General features: G+C 42.7%; 1 protein-coding gene across 1 annotated transcript; it reads left to right on the forward strand.

Annotated features, from left to right (window-relative positions):
* Positions 1–829: 829 nt before the first annotated feature.
* On the forward strand, positions 830–25,054 carry LOC102065300 (protein spinster homolog 3). Its single transcript, XM_005494185.4, has 11 exons — positions 830–1,159; positions 4,235–4,300; positions 4,809–4,945; positions 5,452–5,603; positions 6,477–6,543; positions 7,277–7,467; positions 9,292–9,444; positions 13,155–13,344; positions 15,905–15,970; positions 20,618–20,716; positions 23,305–25,054. Exons 1-11 carry the CDS (start codon positions 952–954, stop codon positions 23,470–23,472), a joined length of 1,497 nt encoding a protein of 498 aa, XP_005494242.1. The 5' UTR covers positions 830–951; the 3' UTR covers positions 23,473–25,054.
* Positions 25,055–26,208: the final 1,154 nt, after the last annotated feature.

Genomic DNA, 26,208 nt, shown 5'->3' on the forward strand with positions numbered 1-26,208 from the left:
TGTTGTGCACATGGAAGCAAAGCAGTGTGTATTTTGCAAAAGGGCCAAAAATGGTAGGTGCTATTTTGTTTATCAGTTAATCTAAAGTGTGAAATACCCAGTTCTTAAAAAAAGCCCAACCACAGACCTGTGTCTTCATGCGTGAGTCATGAACCATAAGCAGTCCTTCTTCAAATTAGCTGCCTCACTCTTAAACTCTTAGAGTGTGCTGGTAATTTTCACTTTAAATTTTATTAACAGTGTGCAAAAAATAAATTAGCTTCTCAAGTTGTAATCCACAAAGTCGCTCAAAAGACATGTGACCGAATACTTCTAAAAATGTGAGTGGACAGAAGAAAGAAGGCAGATAAGTGTCTACATGCACCAAAAGAACAAGAATGTCTTCCTGTGCCCTCTCCTCCTCCCCTTTTGGACCTGTTTTTGGAGGGACAAAGGGGAAAACATTCCTGTTTTAAAGGCTGATTGTCTTTCTTTCTTTCTTTCTTTCTTTCTTTCTTTCTTTCTTTCTTTCTTTCTTTCTCTCTCTCTCTCTCTCTCTCTCTCTCTCTCTCTCTCTCTCTCTCTCTCTCTCCTCTCCCCCTTTCTCCCTTTCTTCTGCAGAAACACTATTTCTAGCTCTGACAACTCACTGACAACATAGAATACTGTTATTTTTGCATTTGCAGTTTCTGTGTGATCACTGTGGAGTTGTTTTATTTCTTGGGTGCACAATGGATTACTTTGCTTTTGTTTACACTTACTTTGCCTTGTCTTCAAGGCCACTTTTGCAAAACACAGCACTGCAGCTTTTTTTCTTTCAAGTTCTTCTGACTGCAAGGAACATTTCAGTTCTCAGTGCCTGTGCTTCAGCCCGGAAATGACCGTAGTGATTGAAGTTCCTCATAGCCCCAACACATCAATTTTGTGTGAGGAAATCCTTCAACATCCCTGCTGAGTGTCTGCACTGGAGACATGCAACCCCCCTGTGAGCATGAAGACACAAACCTGCTGCTCCAGCCTCTGTTGGAAGGACAGAGCTATGGAGCTGCTGCAGCAGATGGGGCCCAGTGTCCGTCAGTGGCTGTGCCAAGGAACAGCCCAGCAAAGAGGGATTGCCTGGTAGTTGCTGTGCTGTGCTTTGGGAATTTGATAAATTTCATTGATTGGTTCATTGTGCCAGGTGAGAACCCATTTTTCTCTTCTAAAGAAAAAGAAATTTAATTTCTTAGCAGCTCTGCAAATGTTTCTAAAGTAAGGATATGCTTTATGTCTTTTTGCTTTCTCTCATTTATCTGCTTTAACCTGTTGATCATGCTCTTAATGAAGCTTCCAGTTATAAATCTGGAAATACCTAGGAGGGATTTATTAGGTAGGAGGGATTTATTAGGTATTAATAGTTAGTGGAATGCTTATAAAAATAAAAGAGTACTTTAAAATCTAAGTCTCTTATAAACAGACTTTAGCCTACAGGGCAACTGGTCCATTTTTGTGGCTGGATTCTACAGAAATGTGAGTAAGGAGATTCTCCTTCCTGTGCACAGCAGGTTACAAGGCCTTCTTTGCACCTAGTAGATTCTATATGTTATTCTTTTAGCTGAAGAATACTGAAGCTATTCCCTCCATTACAAATTCAAGAACTATGTGATTTTTGTGATAACTTTGTTATCCATGTTAGTTTGCTTGGGGGAGGCTTAACTTCCTTGTGAGCTGCTGGCAGTCGTGTGATTTCTGCAATTAAGAGTGAAACATGATTGTGGAAAAAGAATAGAGACCCACTTCCTTAAGCCTTCCCCCACCCAAGTTATGACTTGTTGTCTAATAAATAATATCCTTCCTCCAAAATATGATTTTTAAACTATTTTTTCCCAGCTGAAAACAACCAAGAGTTGCTTACAGTAAACTGGAGGGAAAATATGGGGTTTTTCTCCCATATAAATTGTGGTCTGTGTAAATTCTTCTACTTAAGTACCACTCCTAAGCATCTCCCATGCTTCCAGAGATCTGACTTAGAAAATAGGGGAAACAGTTGTTGTGAGCTTGCTGTATTTTACTTCTGAGTGGCCTGGGAAACAGAATTGTTTTAAACCTTGAAAAAACCCAAAGGATGGATTATTCATTTTGAATGAATACCTAGTTACAGTATACAAAGTAATTTTGCTACTTTGACCATTCAGAAATTTAGGACATTCAGTCAGCGTCTTTAGAAATGGAGAGTGTAGTGGGTTTAAGAGTTTGAGCTTGGTTTTTTGAGTGCTTTTTAGCAACACAAGAGGGAAGGAAGCAAGCAGGAGTGCAGTAGGAGTGCATGCTGAATGCAAGGCTGTGAGTGAAAAACTTCTGTGTGTGCCTTCTGCTGTCAAGTAGCTTTCCTTGGAAAAGGGCAGGGGACAGAAGAGGATGAAAATACCTTCAAGGAAGAGCTTGGATGCTAGAAAGTTATCCCCTTGGGGGGTTAAGAGCAAGAAGCATTTGGCTCATTCCAGGCTCTGAACTCTTCAGGGGCTCCTGAACCAGTTAAGAGCTCAAAATTCTCCCCCTGTGCTCTTGTGAGTGAGGTACCTTCAGGGACATGCAGGAATTCAGGAGCAGAGGTGGGGACAGTGCCCAGGCCTTTGAAACATCCCCTTGAATTACACTACATGAGTAAAGCACATTTTACTGGGTCCTGTGACAGCTGGGCAGTCTTTCAGCTGCAGTTTATACACAGCAATATACACTGACTGCTCACCTGCTGGAATTCAGTGCCACTGCAGAATTCTTGCAGCAGCACATTTGAGTTTGGCTGTCCAAGTGTGAGCATGCTGTCAGATTCAGCTCACAGGAAGGGGAGGAAGGGGAGGTGTGAGGATCTGCTCAGAAGTGAACTGGCAGCAGTTACCAAGCTGTGGTTTCCGGATAGTTCTGCTCCCGGGCTGTGACAGTGTTTGCATCACAGAAAACAAGCTCTTCCCCTTAGCTGTCTGCTGATTTCAGTCTGTTGAAACTAGTGACCATGCAGACCTTTCCCCTCTTTTCTGTCCACCAACCTGCTCAAAACAATTCCTTATAATTTGCCAGGGTCTGGAAGGGTCAGTTATTTTAGTTGTGTGGAGAGGATGACATTTGAATGGTGCTCAGTGTGAATGTTAGTTTGAGATGAAGTTGTGGTTCTGTTCAGGTCTTGTTAGCTGTGATTTGTTCTAAATACTCTATGAGACCAAACCTGAATTCCTCTAATACAGTATTTCTGTGCATTGACCACTGGCTGCCAGAAAGGAAGGATATAATTGATTGTCCTGTTTTAATGCTGCAAAATATTTGAATTAAATCTCTTGTTTAAACTTTTGAAATCATTAGGAAACCCCTAAATGTAAAATATGTTCAAGAGTCACTGAGAAACAGCTGTAAACCTCTGGAGCTGCTGTTAGGCTGCACCTTGATCTACAGTGACTTGAAGTCACATCAGTAAATAGTGAGTGGAGTGATGCTGCAGCCATGGGGAGAACATGGATTTAGCTTTAAACTACCTGGTCCCACACTGCTTTGAAGTGGCTGGAGCAGTGCAGTTCATGGCACAATGTGTAAAGCACAGTGTGGGAGAAGGGAGAAGGGGGGGCCTCCTGCTGACCTCACCCACAGATAAGCTCCTGTGAGCACAGCAGGCAAACTACACAGAACTTGTTCTCTTAAGTGGTGGTGGTTTCATCCTCATAACAATGTTATGACTTCATCTATTTAGACAAAATTGAAGTGGCATGAGAAGTAAATGTCTTTTATAATTGATATCTTTCAACACTGGAGTACAGGTATGCTTTTTCAAAGCAGTATCTTCTATTTTCTGTGGGTTTTCAGCAGTGTAAATGGAAATACAAGATAGGTGAGATGGAAGATCGGCAGCTCTGGCATGGTATAGAGAAGAAAATGACTTTTTTGTCTGAACATCCACTGCTTTGTTCTGCATTGTGTCCATTAAACTTTGAAATCTAAATTTTTCATGTTCTTAGGTGCTAATGGTGCAAAAGAAGCAGAACAGGAGTGGTTGAAGCAATGGGTAAACTAACTCTCATAAGACCCTTATAGTGGAAGATCATTATTTTTATCTATATTGATAAGAATTCTTAATCCTCTGTGCATCTCATGCTTGTGGTACAGTAATGGCTTGTATCTAAACTAAAATCTAAATGTGCTGCAGTTCTTGCAAGCCCTGGTTTTGGGTTGGCAGTAACCAGGATTAGCAGGGTGCTTTGCTGCCATTCAATGTGTGCCTCTGTTGCAGGGATCCTGTTGGATATACAGCAATACTTTGGGCTCAGTGATGGGAAGACAGGTCTGCTGCAGACAGGTAATAAAATCTCCTCAGTTCAGAGAGCTGAATTTGCCTTGCCCCTCTGTGGTCTGCTCCTAAAACACAGCCCAGTTACTGAGCTCCTCTAGTTCCTCCTTGTATGTGGCATTGCTCACTTCCACTTGTGGGCAGGCTGACTATAGTGCAAAACTGAAAGTCACGCTGGAGTTGGGTTCTTCAAAAATCCCACAGTACGTGAATCACAAAAGATGAAGGGTTTCTCCAGAAAGCTGAGTAATTCACATACATTCACATTGTTTAATTCAGTTGAATGTGAGTGTGAATTTAGTTCACATCAATTCAATTCACATACATTTTATTGCTGAATAGATATTTTGAGTTTTCATTTGTCTTTTTCCAAATACCAATCCTCCTCCTAGTCCTAGAAACTCAGCCTGCCTTTAACCCCTGCTGTAAATAACCTGATTTATCTGAGGGCTGAGTAGTACATAAATGACAAAAATATTCAGATCAATATTGTCTTTGTTCATTGTTGGATTTTCAGTGTTCACCTTGTGTTACATGCTGGCTGCCCCCATCTTTGGGTACCTGGGAGATCGCTACAACAGGAAGATCATCCTTGGAGCTGGGATTTTCTTCTGGTCTGGTGTCACCTTGGGGAGCTCGTTCATCACTCAGTCAGTATGTTGCTTTTTAGAGGGTGCTATGAAAATAATCTGCATACATCTTGCAGGACTTGATAGAGTCCTTCTCTAATCACATTTGGAAAAGCATCAGTGACCACTCATTTCCCAGGCCTTAAGCCTGGACTAAACATACTCCAGGAATCTGGAGTCCAGCCTAGGCAATAGACAACTCACACATTATTGTTGTGATTGATGGGGTTTCATTTTTGTCCTGAATGATTTTTGTTTATGACCTTACAGTGTGGCAGCTTGTTGGTTACATGTGCTCCATCCACCCTGTCCTGAAATTCCCTCTGGGTGTCACTCTGGGAAGTCACTGCTGTGCAGAAAGAGAAAGCCAAGCCGTGAGATGTGAGGGGAGCAGGTGTGAGTGGAGGGAATACAGACACAGGCAAAAGGCAGTTGAATTCTGATTTCCTCTGCTTGATTTCACCACTAAAATGCCCCTCTTTTCTTTCTTGCATGGACTTTTTTTGACTTTAATATGTCTTTTCCCTGCAGCATTACAGGATATTTGTTCTTTCACGAGGACTGGTTGGCATTGGCTCTGCCAGTTACTCCACCATAGCACCTACCATCATTGCAGACTTGTTTGAGGAAGGAAAAAGGACCACAGTGTTATCTATCTTCTACATCTTCATTCCAGTGGGCAGGTTGGTTTCTTGCAGTGGCCTTTTGAAATTCTGTCTGACCACACCTGCAATTCAATATACCCTGAGCCCTAATCAGATTTATTTTGATGTATTTCTTCATTGGCTCTTAGAAAGGGATTTGTCACTTCCTTGGCAAGTTTGAATAGAGCTGATTAGGTGTATTTCTCTACTTACCTTGAGAAAAATTCACTTTTTCCCCCTAACATTTTTAGGGAGAGTCTAGACTCCAGAAACTCTGGCTTTGAATAAAATATTGAATCAATTCTAAAAGAAATATGTGCAAGAGAGTATGTAATTTATTTCTGTGTTTTGGGAGACAAAAGCTTTTAGGTATTAGTTTATTTGACAGATTTTTCAAGAACCCTGCATTAAATGTCTCCCAAGGAAGAACTGGTACTTCCCTCTTCTCTTTTACTTAAATTGACATTGTTTCTGAAGAAAAGGTGGAGAAGAGCTTTTCAAATGGTTTAGAGGCATACTCTGTATCAGAGCAGGCAGCCAAGGCTGGGCCCAGAAGGCAGATTAAAACTAAAGAAATTCCTGCAGGGCATAATTCCTTTGGCTAGCACAGGAGGGAGTAGGTAATAAAATGTTTTATGGGCTCTTTGATCCGGGTTTGCAGTGTCATTCTACAGAATATGTGTTCCAAGGGGAACTGGGACATTTCTGTCATCATCTCAAGTCTGCTCTGAGGAGGTTTGACTCTCTTTTTAATACTGGCTGGCAAGCAGACTAGCACACACCATGGGGGTTATTTCTGTTTATCCCTTTGGAAAACTATGACAGAACATTCTCCTTAGCTGGCAAGACATGTCACTTCAGCCATCCAAAATTCATTGGTGCTTACTGACCATTTTTTTCTGTTGTTTGCAGTGGCTGTGGTTATATGCTGGCAGCTGGCATGGCAAAAAGCACAGGTGACTGGCACTGGGCATTCAGGGTGAGTCACTTTAATCCACTGTAAAATCAAAATCATCTCTGGGGTTTGGATTCTTTATGTTCACTGTGTTAAAGGTGAGCAGTGGGAGGACTTCCTACCCTCTGACAGGTCAGGAATGTGCTGTTTAGGAGAAGTTTTCCTGCAGGACAAGTGGCAGATTTCTGCCTAGCTCTGATAGGTGTAGGTGAAACTGTACAGCAGCCAGGCAGGTGCTGATGTTCCTCTTACCTGAGGGCACATTTGGAATGGCTGTTACTGCACCAAGACTCCTCAAACAGAGGAATATGAAGGTAAAATTATCATTATACTGGTAGCACTAGTTTCTGGAATGCTGTTGAGAACAACTTCTTTGAGTACAAAATCAGCTAGCACATGCAGGTGAGTGGGGCAGAGTATTCACTGGAGTAACTCTGATGCTGTTCAGGTAACATTGGTGGCTGCATCAGTGACCCTTGTGTTTGTGGCTAGAATACAGTACAGTTTTCTTTTCACATGTTTTTTTTAATCAGAGGGAGGAGCAATTAGGTACCTGTATGATAGAGAGGAAGGCTCTATTATCTTTTCTAAGTCACCAAAGTCACTCTTTTTCTTTACAAATATGACCTAAACCAGCACACATCTATTTCTGAACATATCTGCAATTTTCTAATAGTGGTTCTAATGCAATTGGAATTGCTGTGGAGTTCTCACTAAAGAGAACAGATCTTTGATCTAACCAACCTTGTGTCTACAGGTAACTCCTTGCATGGGAGGACTGGCACTGCTTCTGCTGATTCTACTGGTGCCTCACAGGATCCAGAGAAAGACAGCAGCCCACAGAGCACTGAGCATCTCTGGCATGATAGGAGGAGCAGATGAGAAGCCAGATGTCTACAGAGCTACCAGGACTAGTTGGTGTCAAGATGTGGGGTCACTTGTCAAGAAGTAAGTGGTACAAGAAATGTGTCCATCGAGTCCCACTTTGCTCCTTTGAGCCACATGCTCTATGAAAGAGGATGGAAATGCCATTGGTAAAAAGTTTTCTTCCACTCTTTTAAAGGAATTCTGCAAAAGAGATAAAAAATTTCTTTGCTTCTTCTATCCTCCCATTTTGAGGATGAGGAAGGGGGCAAAGTTATGATGGCAGTTTGCTCCTATTTGAATCCAAAGCTCTACTTTCTACTAAATTTTCCCTTCCCTACAGAAGCTAGATTGGTAAAAGTGCATAATTTTCTGATGTAAATTTATTTATAATTCTTAGCACCTGAGGAAGGTTGGATTAGGATATCTCAGGCACTCTGTGGTATTTGGGAACCTGCTGTGCATGAAGTCAAAGTTTGTGGGATATGCTTTATAAAGTAATTGTCCATGTGTTTTGATGGGGGCTGGCAGATGACATCTTCCTTTTAACCACACAAAAATTAAAGATGCAGCTGACCTGCAGGGTGGAATAGACAGGTTGCTCGGTGCTGTGGCCCCGCAGCCGGGCGGTGCCAGGCGGTGCCAGGCGGTGCCAGGGCAGGACGAGGCGCTGCAGCGGCTCTGGGAACAGCAGGTGCCGCTGTGCAGCTGCGCCAGAGCCGGCTGTGCCTGCCGCTGCCTTCCAGTCCAGCGCTTTTCCTTTAAAGACTCGCTGTCCTGGGACATCGTTTGTCTTTGGAGTGTCCTTCCAGACCATCCAGCGTTTTCTAACTGCCCGCTAAATCTCCGTCCTCTTTACATCCTGATCAGCGGGTACACTAGAGATTGCTCTTGTAGGCATTATATCCTGAACTAAATAAAAAATGAATTTTCCTGAATCAAAACCCCAAATGAACCTTTCTGACATTTCAACAACTAGACTATCTCCAAAGTTGCTTTCCTACAGAGATGTTCCAGTGTAAAAAAAAATATATTTTAATTTTATTTTCCTTTAGCAATTGATTCCCATTTTCTTTTCCTTGGGCAATTGATTTCCAAAGCATAAAGACATACTGCTGAAAACTATGTGGTTCCACTTTTAATCAAGTCCAAGAGCACTTTATCTTTAGGAAATGGAGAATTAGGTTCATTTCTTAACAAATCCTCTAGTTTGGTGGTCACCTGATCATTTGCAGCAGTCTTTAGATTTCATACATCCCTATTGACCTCAGAGGGGGTTTTCCATTGAACTATTAATGACAAAGAGTCCAGCAAAAATTTAATTTTCTCCTAGAATAGGGCAGGAAGAAGACAAGGTTTGGACAGTTTTCAAAAATGTTTGAAAGTTTTCTCCTTTTGTCTGAAACTTGAGATTGAGTCTCTTTTTACTCAGGTAGAGCTAAGGAGTGCTCCAGCCCAGCCCAAACCCAGATGTTGCTCTCATTTATACTGGTTACAGAAACAGCTTAAAACTTGAGGCATTTAAACTTGAACATAGAATCCTTTCCTTTAGGTACTAAGCCATTAAATTCTTGCTCACTCTCTATTGTTATACTTCTGCTATCAAAAAATTCACAGCAATTGTTTTGGCAGGAGTTGGCATGAAATCTGCAAGAGACCAGGATTTAACATTAAATCAGTAGGTCATACCCTTTACCCTAATTAGTACTTTATTGTGGAATTTCATAATAAAGCCTGATCAGAGTTCAGATATTCAAGGGAGTGGATTTTGATTACCAGATGTCTGAACATATTGTTTTGTTATTGTGTTATTGCTTGAAATCCTGGGTGTTGCAGGTAGGTTTTCCCTTTTTCCTCACACACCATTCTTTCTAATATCTCTCAGTTGGTGTTTTTTTGTACTTTCAGCTGTAGTTTTGTCTGTTCCTCACTGGGTCTGACTGCCATGGCCTTTGTCACTGGAGCCCTGGGAATGTGGATGCCACTGTTTCTGTACAGAGCTCAGGTTGTCCAGGGCCTTGTCCCACCGTGCCTCCAGGACTCGTGCAATTCATCTAACAGGTGAGCTGTGCCTTGGGAGCATTCCTGGAAACTCTGCCGGGGGCTCAATCACAGCTGCTTTCCTGAGGGGAGGGGAGGGGAGGATGCTGTGGTGGTTCCAGCTGTGGTTTCTCTGGGTCTGGATTGAAGGCACTCAGGACAGAAGTTCATGTTTGGACTCAGGTGTTTATTATTTCTTATCAGTGAAACAGCCTCACTACTGTGAGTTCAGCAGCTTTTCATTAGAAGGCACAAAATGGACAACAATCTCTTGTTCCAAGGTCTTTTCAGACTAAACTATCCAATTAAGAACTGACACCTGGATTATTTTCCCTTTTAACCCAATAACTGATCCCCAAAAGCCCACAATGTGGACTTTTCTGCCCAATTACAAAATGCCTCCCAAACCCATGGAGAAGAAGGGAGAAGAAGCATGAAGAAGAAACCCAGGATGACACCCTGTGTCCTCCATCTTGCTTCCATCCACAACATACTAAAAATCCCAAAACCTCAATTTCTCAGCACTTGATACACCTACACTGCTCTCTGTAATCTATTTCACACTTTTGTGGATTCCAGTCTATCTTGAAGTCTGGGAAACTTTCTCCACGAATGAGGGTCAGAGTCAGTGCTGCCCTGTGGGTCAGGGCACCTCAGAGCAGGCAGAGAAATATTCCCTGTGTTCTCTGGGTTTGCACATGATGTGACCAGGCACTTCTTGGGAAGGCAATGGGGTGTGAATGTTAAATTGCCTCCAGTTATCTGAGACACTCCCCTTTGCTTGTTTGTTTATAATCACTCACTTAACTGGAAAGATGCTGCCAGCCCTATTTAAGTAAAGTGGGAAGAAGCAGTAATAGCAACAGGTGTGGGGAAAAAGGAGCAGCTTTAGTAAGGAGTTTTTATTTGACAAATGACTGTGCACCCCAAGTTACTTAAATACCCATTTAAGTATATTTAAATCCTGTGTTGTAGTAACTTGCCTATTATCTTCTTCTTATTCTGTTTTTATAATCCATGCCATATTGGTGAGTTCACTGTGGCTCCCAGCTTCAAGAAAGCTTGCTGATTTTGATGTAGTATCAGATCATCACATCAAACCAGGATCTTGTGAATAGCTGCCAGCAGAGCTCTGCTTACAGAGCATGTCCAGACCAATGAAGATTCATAAATAGTATCAAATATTGTATAAGAAGGGGAATTTACACTAGTAGAACAATTTGAAGTAGTCATGACACACCTTTTTGTAGATCCCTTTTCCCCATCAAGGAAGAGAAGTTTTTGTTCAGTGTTGTCCAGAATACAAATATGTATTCAGTGTTCCTCTTGAGTCTTCACAGCTTCCCTCAGCCACAGTGAGCACTGGGGCTGACTCCTGGCAGTGGTCTCCATACAAATATCCCTTTCTTCCAGAGGTATCCCAAATCTTGTTTCAGTCTCTACTTTTGTAATGGATTTCACAGAACTAAGTGCTTATTGTATGGCTTTTCCAGATAAAAACAATTAAAGGGAAAAGCAGTAATCACACCTTCAATGTATCCTCTGCTAATGGGATTTTTCTTGTTTTTTTGCAATGGAATAATTGAGTCAACTCAGATGTGATTTCTCAGTTGTAGCAAAACCAGATGGATTGAAGAGTCATCCCAAAATCCTTCCAAGGGAAATGAATTGTCCTTCCAGGGATGCCACCAGTGGCACATTCCTTATCAATGAACAGAACTGGGAAGGGAGTGAAGCCCAGGAGTCTGGCTCAGGGTAGGCAGCTGAGGGAAGCTGAACAGTTTAAGATGTTTGTCTGTATCACACATTGTTCACACATGCAGTTTGAGTACTTCCTTTGTTAATTTGAAGGTGTTGGCCTCTGGTTTGTTTTCTAATCCACTTCTGAATTATTATTCCACAGTAGTGTTGCTAGACCAGACACGGTCTTCAGGGAAGTGAAACAGAGCATTTGATAGTTTAACCTCATGTACAGCTTCTTATAGGATGCTTTAAAAATAACCTTGGCATAAGCTCATGCCAGAAGCAGCATAAGGCTGGCTTTGGACTGTTATTCCAAGGGGATGTAAAGAAACAGAACATAAACTACTGTGTCAGACCTGATGGTGCTGGAGGAACTGAGCTGCACGTTACCAGACCTGCCCAGGGATACTTTTAAATATGTTTTTTCCCTCTGGCTGTTCAGCAGTTGCAGACTTTGTTTAAGGATCAGGACTGTGTCACAGACTCCTTGGAAACACAGACTCAAATGGCACCACAACTGATTCAAGTCTCGATCCTTTCAAGGTAGATAAATAGGCAGTGTGAAGTTTTTGTTCAGGTCTTTGTGCAAACACTTTCAAACAGATCAGAGAGATAAGTGAGCATTCTCAGCCCCTGAAGGATCCCATAGGAGCCTTTCCCCAGTACCAGGCTTCTGTACTTTCCTACTCCCTGTCAACTGAGCTGTGCTTGGGTTTAGTTTTGGCCATTCTCTTATTCCAGCTGCAGGTTTATTTCAACTACAGTTTACAATACATGAACATTCTGAACACAATTCCATGAATGCTTCAATCAACAAATGTCACCTTGGAACTTGCCTCTCTTGAACAAATGTCTGAGATTATTCTGCCAAGTGACAATCTATAATGTCACTATCAAGCTATAGTCAGTGATGGATCAGAATCCTGAAGAACATGCAGGGAGAGTACAAATTTTCTTAAAGTTTGTTATCTTGCATAGCAATACCTTTTTTTTTTTTTTTCCTTGTAGCATTATTGAGTTCCTAATCAGCCAGAAAGAAATTAAGAAGTGGATGTTCTGTAGTTTAAAGGAACAGATCATGTCCCAGCTGCTTACTTTGCTTTGCAGTTAGAAAAGTTCAGGAAAATGTACAGAACTTGCCATGTAGCACTCTGAAATATTCAGAAGTGCTTGTGCTCAGAATACATTGATCCTGCCCCTGCTTGCCTTCAGAGAATTACAGTGCAGTGGCACCACTGATCTTGTGCAAGAGATTTGTTTGTCATTGGAGGGATCTCACTGGGAGAGAGACAAAAGCACACATGCAAGTCCCTTTGGAAGCTGAATCTTCTCAACTATTCAGACATATTCTTTTAAAACATGAACTTGTGGTTCCTGAAGAACACATTCAAAGCTGAATGGTATTGGAAACCCTGTGTTCAGAAAATGCTACGTGGAGCTGGCAGTAGTTACCTATTCAGTATTCTTTGAACTCTCTGGGAAGTGGTAGGTGTTTCCCATAGTCAGAGAAGTGACTCATCTCAGCTGTGCTAAGCAGAGGGTTGTAATTTAGATGTGGATGATTCCACGTGCTAGGATCCCTTCCAAGGCAGCAGATTGTGATACAGGGTTAGTCCGTCTGTGCTCCAGGGATGGCTGGCTAGATTGATTCACAGGGTAACCACAATGACTCTGTCTCCTCTAAATCACAGCATGTCCAAGCCAGATTGTACTGAGCAGAGCCCTCCCTGAGCCTGGGTGCACAACACCTGCTCTGTAAATGGGAAAATATCTTCTCCAGGGGATACAGCCACCATTGCAAAGCCACAGCTTCAGCTGGGGCTTGGGACTGCATCCATTTAGAAGGAGTGGGAGGGTCACATCAAATGGAATAAAATTCAACTTCCCTATTAAAGATTCCTCTGAAACTACAGGTACAAGCTAACACCATTTATTTTTCCACAGTACAGTTTTACCATGCTCAGCTGAATCCTTTGCTTTGTCACCAGCCTAATATTTGGAGGCATCACCATTGGGACAGGAATCCTGGGTATTATTGCTGGGGCAGAAGCTGCCAGACGTTTAAGGAAGATAAACAACAAAGCTGATCCTCTGATCTGTGCCACAAGCATGTTCCTTTCTGCCCTGTGCCTCTACATAGCTCTGATGGTGGCCCAGACAAACATCCTTTCCACTTTTGTAAGTGACAATTAGCAAAATGTCTTTTGGCATGCTAGGGAGAATGGGAAGGGGGAGGAGGAGGCGAGGGGTGGCTTTTGCAGATTTTTCTGCAGTCTTTTAGACCATTAAGAGGTTTCAGTGACTTGTGGCAAGGTATCCAGGTAAGCTGTGGGCTCTGATGCTCCCATAGCTGAGGTCTGTCCTGTGAGAGCCACACTGGGCACTCCTTGGTACAGAATAAAGGGCACACAGAGCACAAAAACGGGGCCTGGGGTCCTGCAGAGTGCCCACATTGAAGAATAGAATAGTAACTATGCATTTAGTTGGGTTGAAACATGTCCCTTATGCAAAAATGTAGTTAAAGCAAGTCTCAATCTTATGTTAATTTTTAATGCTTTGTGCCTAATTTAGTATTCTTATTTATTTTTGCTCTCTGAATACTTAAAGGTTGGTGTAGTTGGGGCTGTGCAATACACACTGTTCTTGCTAAGAATAATTTAGCCCTCACCTTCAAAGGCCCAGATCACTAGCTGATCTTCAAAGTCAAGCTTTTGGCAATACAAACTCAAGTATAAATCACTTAAATTCCATTCTCAGTCAAAGGGAAAACAGAAACTTACTAGGAATGACAAAAAATCCCTGTAAGAGGGAACTGAATGTAAACCCTATTTCAACTGTAATCTGGTAACAGCTGGGGAAAGACTCCTGTGCATTTTTCTGACTCCACAGCCAAAATCACCATGATTAACATGTAAAGTAAAGTAAATTACAGTAATCAACAGTTCTCTGCAAAAGGGCACTTTGCATGTTTTTTGCTTCTAAGAATAATGCTTGTTAAAGAGGTTTTCCTTCTGACTCATCAGGAATGTGTATTCCTCTGGAAAAACACCTTTACACCAAGAGAAAACACAAGTGGATTGGCCTGTGTCTACACAAAGCAGAATGTGAAATGTGAAGCTTATTTTGGATTCAAGAGTGGGGATCTGAGTGCCTACAAGAATTACCCATTGTCTTTTTCTGCTTCTCAGAGTCCCACAAGCTCCAGGTAGACTGGAGGTAGAGAACAGCAGTTTGATTTGCCAGTCTGTGTTAGATAAGTGAATCAATATATTTGGTTGGAACTACCAAAACATACCTTTAATTAGAATAATGGAATCACAGAATAATAGAATCAGGTTTGGGGTTGGAAGAGACCTTAAAGATCATCCAGTTCCACTCCCCTGCCATGGCAGGGACACCTTCCACTATTCCAGGTTGCTCCAAGCCCCATCTAACCTTGCCTTGAACACTTGCAGGGATGCAGGAGCAGCCACAGCTGCTCTGGGCACCTGTGCCAGGGCCTCAGCACCCTCAGAGGGAAGAATTTCTTCCTTATATCTAATAATTTAATACATTAATCATAATATCTATATCTAAAGCATTGTGAAGGAAAAGATGTCTGGATAATGGTCTGTACTAAGTATATCAGTGCTTCAAGGAACTTTTTTCCCCAAACTGTTTGGAGAAGAAAACAAATGAACAGGACAGAGAAGAAACACAGGATGTATGGATATCCTAGGCCTATTATCTATATCTGTTACCTACAGGTACAAGCTAACCTATATCTATATATATCTATAGGTATCCTGGGTATTCTAGGTCTAGATCTCCTTAGAAGAATGTAAGCCACCACTCCAAAAACATCTGAGTTTCTCACTGTGCCTTTCCTAGGCTGTGTTTTCATCAACCAGGGACAACATCCTGACCAAGACCTTACCAAACAGTGCTGGCACCTGTTGTGACAATGTGCCATCAGTCTGATTAGTAGATAAGAATATTGTGCCAGATGTCATGTGACTGTGTGACCTGTATTTCTGAAGAGATTTTGCTTTCTGAAGAGATTCTGCTTTCTAGCACTGCTCCACCTCAATGGTGTAACTTTAATCCTTTTCCTCCTGTAAGTCTCTCTCAGTCTGGGCAATTGCTCCAGTCTGTGTCCAGGGCTGGCTGAAAGGGTTAATATTTTCTGAGGCCTCAGCTATAAGAACTGTTCAGTGCTCTACCCCTTTTCCTCATGGCTGGGTCTCCATCTGTGATGGATTAGGGATTTCCCACAGGACACCAAGGTTTGGAGACTGCCTGTTCCTTGGAGTCCATCCCATTTTGGAGGTTCTCTCTCTGAAGGAGCGCTTAAGAGTACTTGTACTGACACAGAGGTGTTCACTTGGCTTCATTTGCATCCCTGTGCACTTTGTAAACCTGTGCTGAGTCTTCCTCTTCCATAGATCTGGTTTTTCTCTTCTTGGGTTCAGTAGTTCATAGCAGTTCATTTGGGAGGGTGGTACGTTTCCTATTTTGGCTCTTCTGATGAGGATTTGTGACTCAAACACCTTCTTTGATTCTTCTCCCCACCTTTAAGATGAAGTTAGTGTTTGTAAGCATAGACAGAGGTGTTTAATTTAGAAGTAATGGGTATGTAGGACAACTCTTGCATAGATAAGCAGAGTCAGTGAGCCTGCCTCTTCTTCACAATATAGAGGGGCAATGTATAGAGTATAGCATAGTATAGCATAGTCACTGCTGTTTTTCTGTTTTGCAGATTTTTATTGCATTTGGAGAACTGTTTTTGTCTGTAAACTGGGCTGTTGTGACAGACATTCTGCTGGTAAGTGCTCATTAAACTATTTCTTTATTTCAAGGTTTTGACAATGTAATATTGTTCCTAAGCCTGCATCATCTTGGTGGCTTTCTGGGGACAGCTGAAAAAACTCCTACAGGGAATCCCCTTGTTGGAATCCTGCTTGGAATCAGTGCCACAATGTACTGCTGGGCAAGGATGCCAGAGGCAGTAAGGGTGTGGTGGTGCAGCAGTCCAAGTTATTACAATCCCAGGAAGATGTCCTGATTTGGATGGAACTCATGCACGTGGTACTCTCTAGTGCTGCCTGTACCCGTAGTATTTTGGGCTTCTGTACAGCTCTGTGTTGTCAGATTTCTGCTAGAAAATGGCCTGCAACAGAAACAAGGTCATTTTGTGCCTATAATCAGGTTTTCTATTTGTTTTCCAGAGATTTGAAAGGATGATCCAAAGTTGATAGTCCATGAACTATTAGCAAGTTCCCTTAGTTCAGAATACAGTGCAGAAGAATTCCAGCTCTTGCAAGTCCAGCTCAGAAGTGTGCTACACTGCCAGAGCATCAGGCCAGCAGTGATGCTTAAGGGGCCCCTGGGAATTCCAGGGCTGACACCACAAGCCAAGGAATAGCAGTGCATGGTTTCATTTGGATTCTGTCATCAGTAATTTCTTCAGAAAGGAGGGATGTGAAAAGCAAACATCTTGTAGCACAGTTTGTCTAGACTGTGATGAGCAGCTTCTTTTTATCATTTCAAAGGTTTTTAGAGTTAGTAATTTTACTTGAGTTTTTACTGTAAATAAAAATTTGGCAACCTTTCATTTAGGTTGTAGCTCCACAGTCACTAATAGATGTCTGTGTAAACCCTGGGGCAGATACTGTGATTGCTGAACTACACAGACCATTATAGTCTTATCAAGTAATTTATATGACTTTTTTTTAATAACCCATAATATGAACAATTTGAATATGGTTTATCAGTGCAATAAGCAAAGAAATGCTCATATCTGATAGACTGCAGGAAGTTGATTTAAATACCAAAGTTATTCTTTTGTTGCTACCTATGGGCATAAGACAAAATATTTAAATTAACATTACCCTTTTCTCTGAGGAATAGAACACCCAAGGGACCCAAACTCTACTTTGGGATCCCTGTGCTGAGAAACTGTGGATGTGATGGTAATCTTAATATTTCAAGCAGGCTTCCTGTGAGACAGGGACTGTTCAGACAAGTGTGGCACAGGCACAATGCTGCTGCAGGTGGCACTGAAGGTGGGGAAATTGTGTAAAGCCATCAGGACAAGTGAGAGAGAGCACAAAGTTCAGGGACAGCAGAACAGAGATCTTTGTTTATTCCCAAGCAAATGTGTGTGTTCCCCATTTTATGTAATAGTGTTTCATTCTAAGGGAGCTGAAATCTATTTGCAGGTTGCTGCTGCAAACTTCATGGCCATAATAAATCTTTCATGTAAGAACCCCAGTGAGTGCATTCATGTGTAGCACAACAGGCAGTGGTGCACAATAGCAGTTCACAAGAAGGACAGGAAAAACCCTTGCAGCCTGTGGCTCCAGTGGAGCACAGGTCAGTGGCCCTTGCTGTCACAGGAGCTGGAAATTGCTGGCACTGTGTCTGAGTTGCTCAGATATACAAATTGCTTGGAATCTCTGCTGGCTAACTGAACCCAAGTAGTGGACAAGCTGAGCAGAGATGAAAGTACCCCTGTAACACTGTAAAAGGATCAGAAAGCACATTGCCAAATGCTGAGCACTCTCTAGTGACCAAAGGGACCAGCTGTGGAGCACTACAGAGCTCTCCTTGCACTGCCTGACCTTGCCTTGCTGTGAGTCTGTTTATCTCTGTATTTCCTAGCTGGAGAACCTCTCTTTACATTCTGATTGAGGTGAAGGAATGGAACTACTTACATTTCATGGGTCTTCAGCAAAGTCCTGCTGACACTGACTGTGCATTATGATCTCTTTCACGGTGCTGCTCTCTACATGTCAGTTTTCTGCACTCTGGAATTTTAATAAAATAGTAAATAATGCAGTCAGCATTAGTCAATTGGCTGCTTGCTTAAAATCTCAGCCAGCAGCCAGGAGGGTTTTGATTCTTATTTAACACTCACAGAATGGTCAGAAGGAATTATCCTATGAAATAATTGCAGCAGTGAACAGGTGCAGAACAACTATCACTGGTCCAGACTGATAGATTTACTTATCTTCTGTTTCAGTTTATTTTGAAATAATTGGGGTTTTTTGCACAGAAGCAAGTATAAATGCAATTGCCATTCTTTTTACATGAGTTGATGCACCAACATTTTTAAGTTTCTCAATTTGCTTTTCTTTGAACTCCTAAATCTGTATTTTAATTCTGTCCTCTGACACTGTTAAAGAGGAAGGTGACATCACTGAGTTAGGAAATGGTGATACATGGTGAGGAGAGCGAGGCAGATAGCTGCTATCAGCTCTTTCTTTCTTCCTGAATCCAAGCAGAGCTTTTGTTCAGTTCCATCACTCCAGTCTCAGCTTTCTGAGGGAATGCTGCATCACATTGCAGCCTGCAGGAAATCTGTGGGGAGCATCATTGCCATATCCTGGATCCATGTAAATCTAGAAATGAAGGAAGTTGTCTCCCAGGTGACCAACATCCCTCACTTCCATTTCTTTTAGAATATTGTGGCATTAGTTAGCAGCAATATTGGATCAATTGGGAACAAGTGGGGAGTTGAAAAGCTTGGGCAGAGCTCTGGGGTGCTGTGTTACCCTGGGAACAGATATCAAGTTTATTACCACAAATGTGCTTTGGGTTGGATCTCTTGAATTCTAAATGCTACTAATTGTTTTATCAGAAAATGATGGAATTGAGCTGAATTTGTAGATGTTTGCTCATTCAGTGGCAATCTTACTTGGGAGCTGTGTTTCATCCTGTTCAAACCCCATGGGTTCAGTGTACTACTGCTGTTATATTGACTGACGGGTGCCATAGATAACAGCAGTAATTTCTCTTTCTGCCTTGTTTCCTGTATGAACTGGTAGGATCTCTGATAATGTAGCTGGATTTGCTAATGCATGTTCTCAGTTTGCCACGAAAATGACTTTTCTTTCTTCCCATGGCACTATAACCACACAATGTAGCCAGGAATTCATTTCTCCTGTGACCTGTGGAGCTGAAGGCAAGGAAGATGCTGACTGAATGATAAGGACTTCTCCCTTTGTGGCTGCTGCATCAAGAGGCATTGCATGTAGCCACCTTTGTGCCTCCTATTCAGTGCACACAAAGGTACCTGCTGAACCACTGCAGTCCTCATGGGCAAGTGGAGAAGTGCTGTAGCTGCCTTGCTGGTTTATTGAGAGGCTGTTCTTGGAGTGTTCCTTATGAAAGGTTTGCCATCTGTGAGGTTGTGGAACTCTGTTTTTTAGGGTTTTGGCAGCTAATAGTGTAGGAGATGTTGGAATTGGAGGGCTTTGGGAAGGCTACCAAGGTGTCCCTGTGTTTGGAAGTGCCCTGGGAGGTACAGAAGTGTTCACCAGCCTGTGTGTTCCATCTGCCTTTTTAGCTGACAGCTCTGAGGCAGAGTCTGCAGGAGGTCTCTGAACCCTACAGAGGCAACAAGAGGGATCTGCAAACTGCTCCTCTTGGGGCACCTGCTTCTGTGCAGCACCTGGGCTGGATCTCCTCAGAGGGGGAGTGTGCAGGATGTCACCTCCACTCCTGCAGGTGTGGGGTCCTGGGCAGTCACTGTGGCCAGGCAGGACCCCATGGCTCCTTCAGAGTCCCTGTGGGACTGTTTTATTTATTCTTTTCCTAGTGAATCTCACAGTGCCTTGAGCTCTTGAGTATAGTTTCTGTTGTGCAGAGGAACCTGAGTGATAGCACAGGCAGAGTTTGCATGAGCCCTGAAACCATAGGAAACACCCCATCCTTCTCTTGTCTTTTTCTTGTTACAGTCTTGTTCCATCTCTTGTAGTTGCAGATATGGGATATTAAATAAAGGTAGTAAGGAAATGGTGCAAGGCACTGGAGAGCCAAAGTACATTTAGCTTTTCTCATGCTTGCAGTGCCCATGATATATTGAGTGCATAACAATATTTGATTTGCATCTCTCAAACACAGCCTGTCATTATCCATAAAGGAAATCTGAGCCTAGGACAGATGACATGAAAACCTCGGAGAGCCAAGAGCTGACAGGCTCCAGTCTAGTACAGTCTGTCACAGCCAGGTCTGCTCCCCAAGCTCAGAGTTTGCTATTGTAGTTTTTTTGTCTCTGCACAAGAGAGCCTGTTCACACAGTGTGCATGCTCATCATCCAGGTAGGTTCTGAGAGAGAAAAAAGAAGTGGGTAGACTGCACAGCCTCAGTGTAGGCCATGGTGTGCTTTGGCCTCAGTGAGGAGGAGCTGTTGGATTGCTCCTCCATCCCATGGGTGACCAGGATTTCAGAACAGCCAATCTCACACAGCTCTGCTCCTACACTGCCTGGGGACTGGATGCAGTGTCGTGGCAACATGACACCACAGTGCTTTCTGTGAAATTTGTCTTACAAAGTTGTAAACAGTGTTTGAATCTGAAATACATCAGTGTTGCTCTGTCCATGTCTCTGGGATATTCTGGAAGCAGCTGGGCACTGCTGAAGTTCCCTGTGTTGATGTTCCCTCTCTGTGGGCTGTGCTTTGTTTCAGTACGTGGTGGCACCGAGGCGACAATCCACAGCCATTGCCCTGCAGATTTTGGTCAGCCATTTGCTGGGAGATGCAGGCAGCCCATACCTCATTGGAGCTGTAAGTGAACTCTCTCCTTACTGAAGGGTAAAACTTCTAGAAATTGATAGACACTCACAGAATCACAGGCACTACCTGATCCCAAACCAGAAATTACTCAAATTGCTGTCCCAGAGTCTAAGACACAGACACATTTTCCTAAATATTTTTACCTGCATGAAGCACTTGGTCCTGTGTCACTGCTTGCAGGTGTGAATAGGTCTGTGCAGTGTGTAGAAATTTACAGACTCATATATTTTTAGAGGCATACATTTTTGCAGAGACAGTGTCATAGGATTTAAGCACTTTCTGCTAAGTTTGTGAGTTTCATGGAAATTAATTCAATGTGTTAAAACCCAAGACTTAGTTCAAATCTTCAGGTTTGAAATCTTGGAGTAAGTCTTGAAAATCAGAACAAAAGTGGTGCAATGGTTGTCTTTAGATAATACTTGACCTTTAAAGCTGTGGTCTCAAATCACCTTAACCCTGAATTCCCACATTCCTTGAGACCTGATTTCTCTGCTCTTCCTACATTTACTTGATCTTAGGTGCTTCTGTGCAAATCAGCCTCATTCTGCTTTCTCTGTGCAGTTCATTAATTTCAGTTCCTGTGGACTCTGTCAGTCTCATTTCCTTCCTCCATTTATTTTAAGACACAGCAGCTAACAAAGCACCCATTTCGAGTTTTCTGCTTTACTTGACATGGGAGATTGAGTCTTTGTCAGTGATTTAAAGTTTAGTTTTTATGAAAGTTTATTTAAAGAGTTCACCCCCTGTTAACAGTGTCAGGGTGAGACAGGGCCAGCAATGCCCAAGTGAGCTGTGCCTGCACAGCTGCTGCTGGCCCAGCCACACAGGAGGTTCCCCTTGTCCTCAGCTGGGTGAAACCCAGAGTCTCAACTGTCTGGCAGAGAAGAGAGCCTCTCTCCCTGAGGGATTACCCCTGCTGACTTCCGTCTTTTGGCAAATGAAGAAATCACTTTGCTCCTTGGTGTTAGGGGACTCCTGCTCTCACACATATCTGACTGTACATGTGTGGGAACACAACAACCAACATCCCTGTGGAAAATGCTGAGATGGGATGCAAAAATGGGAGGTACCCCAAAAGCTGAAATGTGTCTTGTTCATTCTCCCTTTGACCAATGTATTGATTTAGGCTTTCTACCTGAACAATAAAACTGTTTGTGCCTCTTGCCCTCTGTCCTTTTCCCTCTTTGGGGCACAGACAGAACTGAGGCTTTGTGCTGATCCTGCCTGTCACTGTGTGCAGGACCTGCAGAAGCCACCTTAAAGAGCAGCTCTTGAAAGAGTGAGGACCCTAAAAAACCCTAAAACCTAAAAAAAGCTTATCCAGATGAGATTAATCTCAGAACAGAGGCAATAAACCCAAGAATAAAACTGCTGTGTGTCCAAGTGGGTTCCTGTGTATTGAGCACCCACTCTGCCCTCTGGAATGTTCTGTGAGCCCATGCACCAACACTTCCCATGACTGCTGATGGTTAAACACCAAATCTTCTACTTTCATGTCCTAATAGTGGACAGCCTGCTTCAGCCAAACTTTTAGCTTAAAAATCTGTCTGAAGAATCAGGGAATTTTCTTTTTCAAAGCCTGTTTTTCTTCCCTCTGCACCCCAGAGATTTTTTCTCTAAACATTTTAAAATTAAATGTATTAGGTTTCTATCATAGCCATTATGCTTGCTGTAATCCCTAGGTACCCATTTAGAGTTGATCTTCCTCTTATCTTGCTAAACTGTCATAAATAATCATAGAAACCCAGCAAAGGTTGAAGAGTCTTGTATTTATGCATTTCAAGTCACACAGTATATTCTAACCTTCAAGAGCAAATGTGGGAATAAAAATGACTGCTTTCACCATTTATCTTTTTGTTTATGCTGAGAAGAGATTTCAGGTTCCTGGGTTAAGTGTTGAATCTAATTGAGTTTCTTGAAATCAGATTTTCCTTCTGTCTACAAAAATAAAATTAATGTTTATCATTTGTAGCCTCTACACCCTCATTCTCCCACCAGTGCAAAAAGCACCTGCCTGGTATTTTCTTCCTCCCACTTACTCACAGTGTCACTCCAGAACTCCTCAAATGCCTTTTGGCTCAAAAGCAGACCCCACTCTTGTCTTAGGTTAATTTCCATCTTTTCCCTGTCTTATGAGTGTTCTTGTGCCTGTATTGCTGCTTGACTCTCTGTTTCTATACACTGAGTTTCAACAAGGGAGGCAGAAGTTACTGAACAGGATCAAGAGATGCAAAGGTCACTGCCCAAGGCCCAGCCTGTGCTGGCAGTCTGGAGGTGGGCTAGGAAATGGTAAAACATATTTTGTGCTCTTGTGACTGGAGGCACTGAAGGTGTAAAACAACATGAGATTTCTTGACCCTTTGGAATCACAGAATTACAGAATAAGGATGGATAAGGATAAGCTGGAGAGCAGTGCAGTACAGGTGTGCTGGGTACTGGTTTGACAAACTTTGGGAGCAAACTCTCACCCCTGCCTGCCTCTTTTATTCTTTTCGAGGCTCACAGTGTGAAGAGTCTGTTCAAAGCAGGAGAGGATGAAGGTGTTATTCCAGATTAATGCAGCCTTGTTCCCTCCCCAGATCTCCAATGCCATCCAGGCCAGGAACGTGCCCTCGCTGCAGTGGAGTTTCAGGAGCATGCAGTACAGCTTTGTCACCTGTGCCTTTGTGGGGGTCTTTGGAGGAGGATTTTTCCTCCTGACATCTTTCTACGTCGAGGAAGATCGGAAGGAAGCACAGAGGCTCTGAGGGGTCTGTGTTTGTAACTTTGAGACCTGGATGTGGTGACCTGTGTGACACCAGCCATGGGATTGTCTCTGTAACATCAAACCATGTTAATGTCTGCCTTATGGTAGTGCCACAGCAGTCTCTATAAAAGAGATAAGGACAAAATCTCAGTGAAGTCTCAGATTAAACAAACCTTTCACAAAACAGACCATAGACCTCACAAGCAAAATTGCTGTTAGTGCAAAATGCTGCAACACATGGAAACAGCATCCTTTACTGTAGTGCACCCCTGCAGACTTCATGGAACATCAGGTTCTTTTTCTACTCTGATCTTTCTCAGCCCTGTAGAACCAGTCCTGTCTCTCTGTAGCACTTCTCTCTCTTTCCTAAAAGAAGTCATGTTCAAAGTATAAAAGATTTACAAAAAACCTTTTGAGTTGGACAGAGCCCAGTCCTCAAGCACCTGGATTCTTACAGCCCCCTTCTGCTCAGACTTGGTTTTCCAGGAACCAGCAATGAACTGTCCTTCAGAGGAAGATGAACTCTGGGAGAGAGTTTGCACAGAAGAAAAGAATGTCCTCCCTTTTTCCTTTCCTTTTTTGCTTAATGAGATACAGCTGGGGAAAAGGCCAAATCACAATTTCTCCATATGGCACCAAATCCTGCATACTGAATTTTTGGATGCTTTTGACTGCAAGTCAAAAATTGCTCATGCATTGGCATATGGCAACTCTCCTCCCCCATCCATAAGCAGGCCCTTGTCCTCTGTGGGCTGGGGAGCTCCAGAGGGTGTTTTACAGAGCTGTCACCAGCAGGACTGCTGCCCTCAACAAGGCAGGAGCTCTTGAGGCACAACATCTCCTGGAGATTAGGGAGGCCTGTGAGCTCTCAGCAGGATGAGACTTGCCTGTAGAATTTGGAACATGTAGGTACTAAAAAGAGCGTTTTAAGTTGTCTAAAATGACCAAGAGAAGCAGAAACAATCAAAGTCGTGTCAGATTCAAGACTGGAGGGTTGTGATAATTTTATATGTAACATCCTAATGGTGTACCTCTTCCTAATACTTGGAGGCTCCTCACTGTATCCTCAGGCCTTGGGTAAGTATCTCCTCTCGTGAGTGAGCAGTAGGACCTGTAAAACCACTTAACTATAACTGTCCATTTGAACTCTTATCTCCAAAGTGAAGGGGATTTTGGATGTGCTATCTGTTGTCACAATATCATGCCAGGTACCAAACAGGACATGACCACTGTGGCCAATTTCCATTGTTTGTCCTGGCTTAGCTCCCAGTAGCACCTTAAAGCCTGAGCAAGATATTGGCAAGTGAATTGTAAAGTGTTGTAAATTTTGCATGATTCTCCCAGTAAATCATAAGCACAATATTCCTGTAATAACTGTGAATGTCTAATGTCACTGTAAATAGCATAATTCAGCTACTGCAGGTTTTTGTTCTTCCCTCTGTCTACCTAGTATTTAAAAAAATCTGTTCTGAAATCTGACTTAAACCTAGGTAGTGAAATGTGACCATTGTGGGAAATAATAGAGAAACTTTGTGGTACTCAGTGAGAGTGTAATAATTGTCTTTAAAATAAAAGTTTGTATTCTGAAAGATTGAGCAACTTTTTCTGGTTGTAAAAACTATCCATGGCCATTATAGCACTGATCTTTTGGAAACCCCTGTGCTGCCAGGGACCCCACATCCAAGAAGGGATTTTTGCTCTTGGACATGAATGCTTGCTTGACAAAGGTCCTAAATGCTTCAGCCATGGCAGGATTTCAGCAGCTCCATGTGCTTCTCTGTTGGTACATTCAGGATTTGCCCTGCAAACAGTTGAGTAATTTATCACTTTTGTTATGTCAGCATTAAATTCCTCTAAAAAATTCATCAGGAGCTGCGTCTGGCCCACTGTGCAGGCACGTATTTGACATATGAGCAAGAGATGCCAAATGCTGTTCTGTAAATGGTACAAGCAGTCCATGGCAAACTCCTCCCTCCTCCTACTCCAATCTCCTCTGTGAAAGTCAGTGCCTAGAAATGAGCAGGATCACACTGACTAGTCATCCCATCTTGTCAAATGCCTCTCTCTTTTCATTTCAATTTATGGGCAAAGGATGTGTATTTTTGGGGTTTTTTTCCTGCATTTAGCAGAACTAACAAGTGGATAATCTGAGCTGTGCCTGGGCCTCTCTGGAGCTGCCCTGTGTCACTGAGAGCTGCTGGCAGAGGCCATGGAGAGATGCAGCCCCTGCATGGAACAGCCCAGGGAGCTGCTTCCATCAGCTGCTTGGTCCTGTCTCTTAAAGATGGAACTCCTTCATTAGGATTTGTATGAGGAGTAGAATTTCTTAACATTTTCTGCATATCTTCATTTTGCTTCTTAGTGGATGTCACCAAATTCTGCATGGAGGGGTTCCCTTAGTGCGGGAGGGGGCTGGGCTGCACTGGAGCTATTTCAGACATTCCAGTCTTGTCATGCCACCAACAACCTGTGTTAGGGAAAGTCACAGAGTCCTGGCACAGCGCCAGTCTCTTCAGAAGCTGAGATTTTCAGGCCTCAACTGAAATACCAGTTGTTTTCTATAGTTCTAATTAAGTACAAATAAGAGAAAAATTGAGGGCTTTAAATAAAGTAACTAAATCAGCTGCTCTGTCTGCATTGGAAAGAGCTGCTGCTGGTTGTTGAGACTGTTTGTTTTGCAGCATTCCTGCTGCAGGGAATCTGTCCCTTGCAGCAACTGAATGATAATCAAACAAGT

The sequence above is a fragment of the Zonotrichia albicollis genome, chromosome 22, assembly GCF_047830755.1.
Source record: "Zonotrichia albicollis isolate bZonAlb1 chromosome 22, bZonAlb1.hap1, whole genome shotgun sequence".
NCBI classification, from domain to species: Eukaryota; Metazoa; Chordata; class Aves; order Passeriformes; family Passerellidae; genus Zonotrichia; species Zonotrichia albicollis.

Bases quoted from the DNA above. Each gene is read 5' to 3' on its own strand.
- LOC102065300 (XM_005494185.4), top strand. From the start codon at position 952: ATGCAACCCCCCTGTGAGCATGAAGACACAAACCTGCTGCTCCAGCCT. The intron at 7,468-9,291 runs GTAAGTGGTACA...TTGTACTTTCAG, and splicing joins GTGGGGTCACTTGTCAAGAA to CTGTAGTTTTGTCTGTTCCT. The intron at 20,717-23,304 runs GTAAGTGAACTC...TTCCCTCCCCAG, and splicing joins GCCCATACCTCATTGGAGCT to ATCTCCAATGCCATCCAGGC.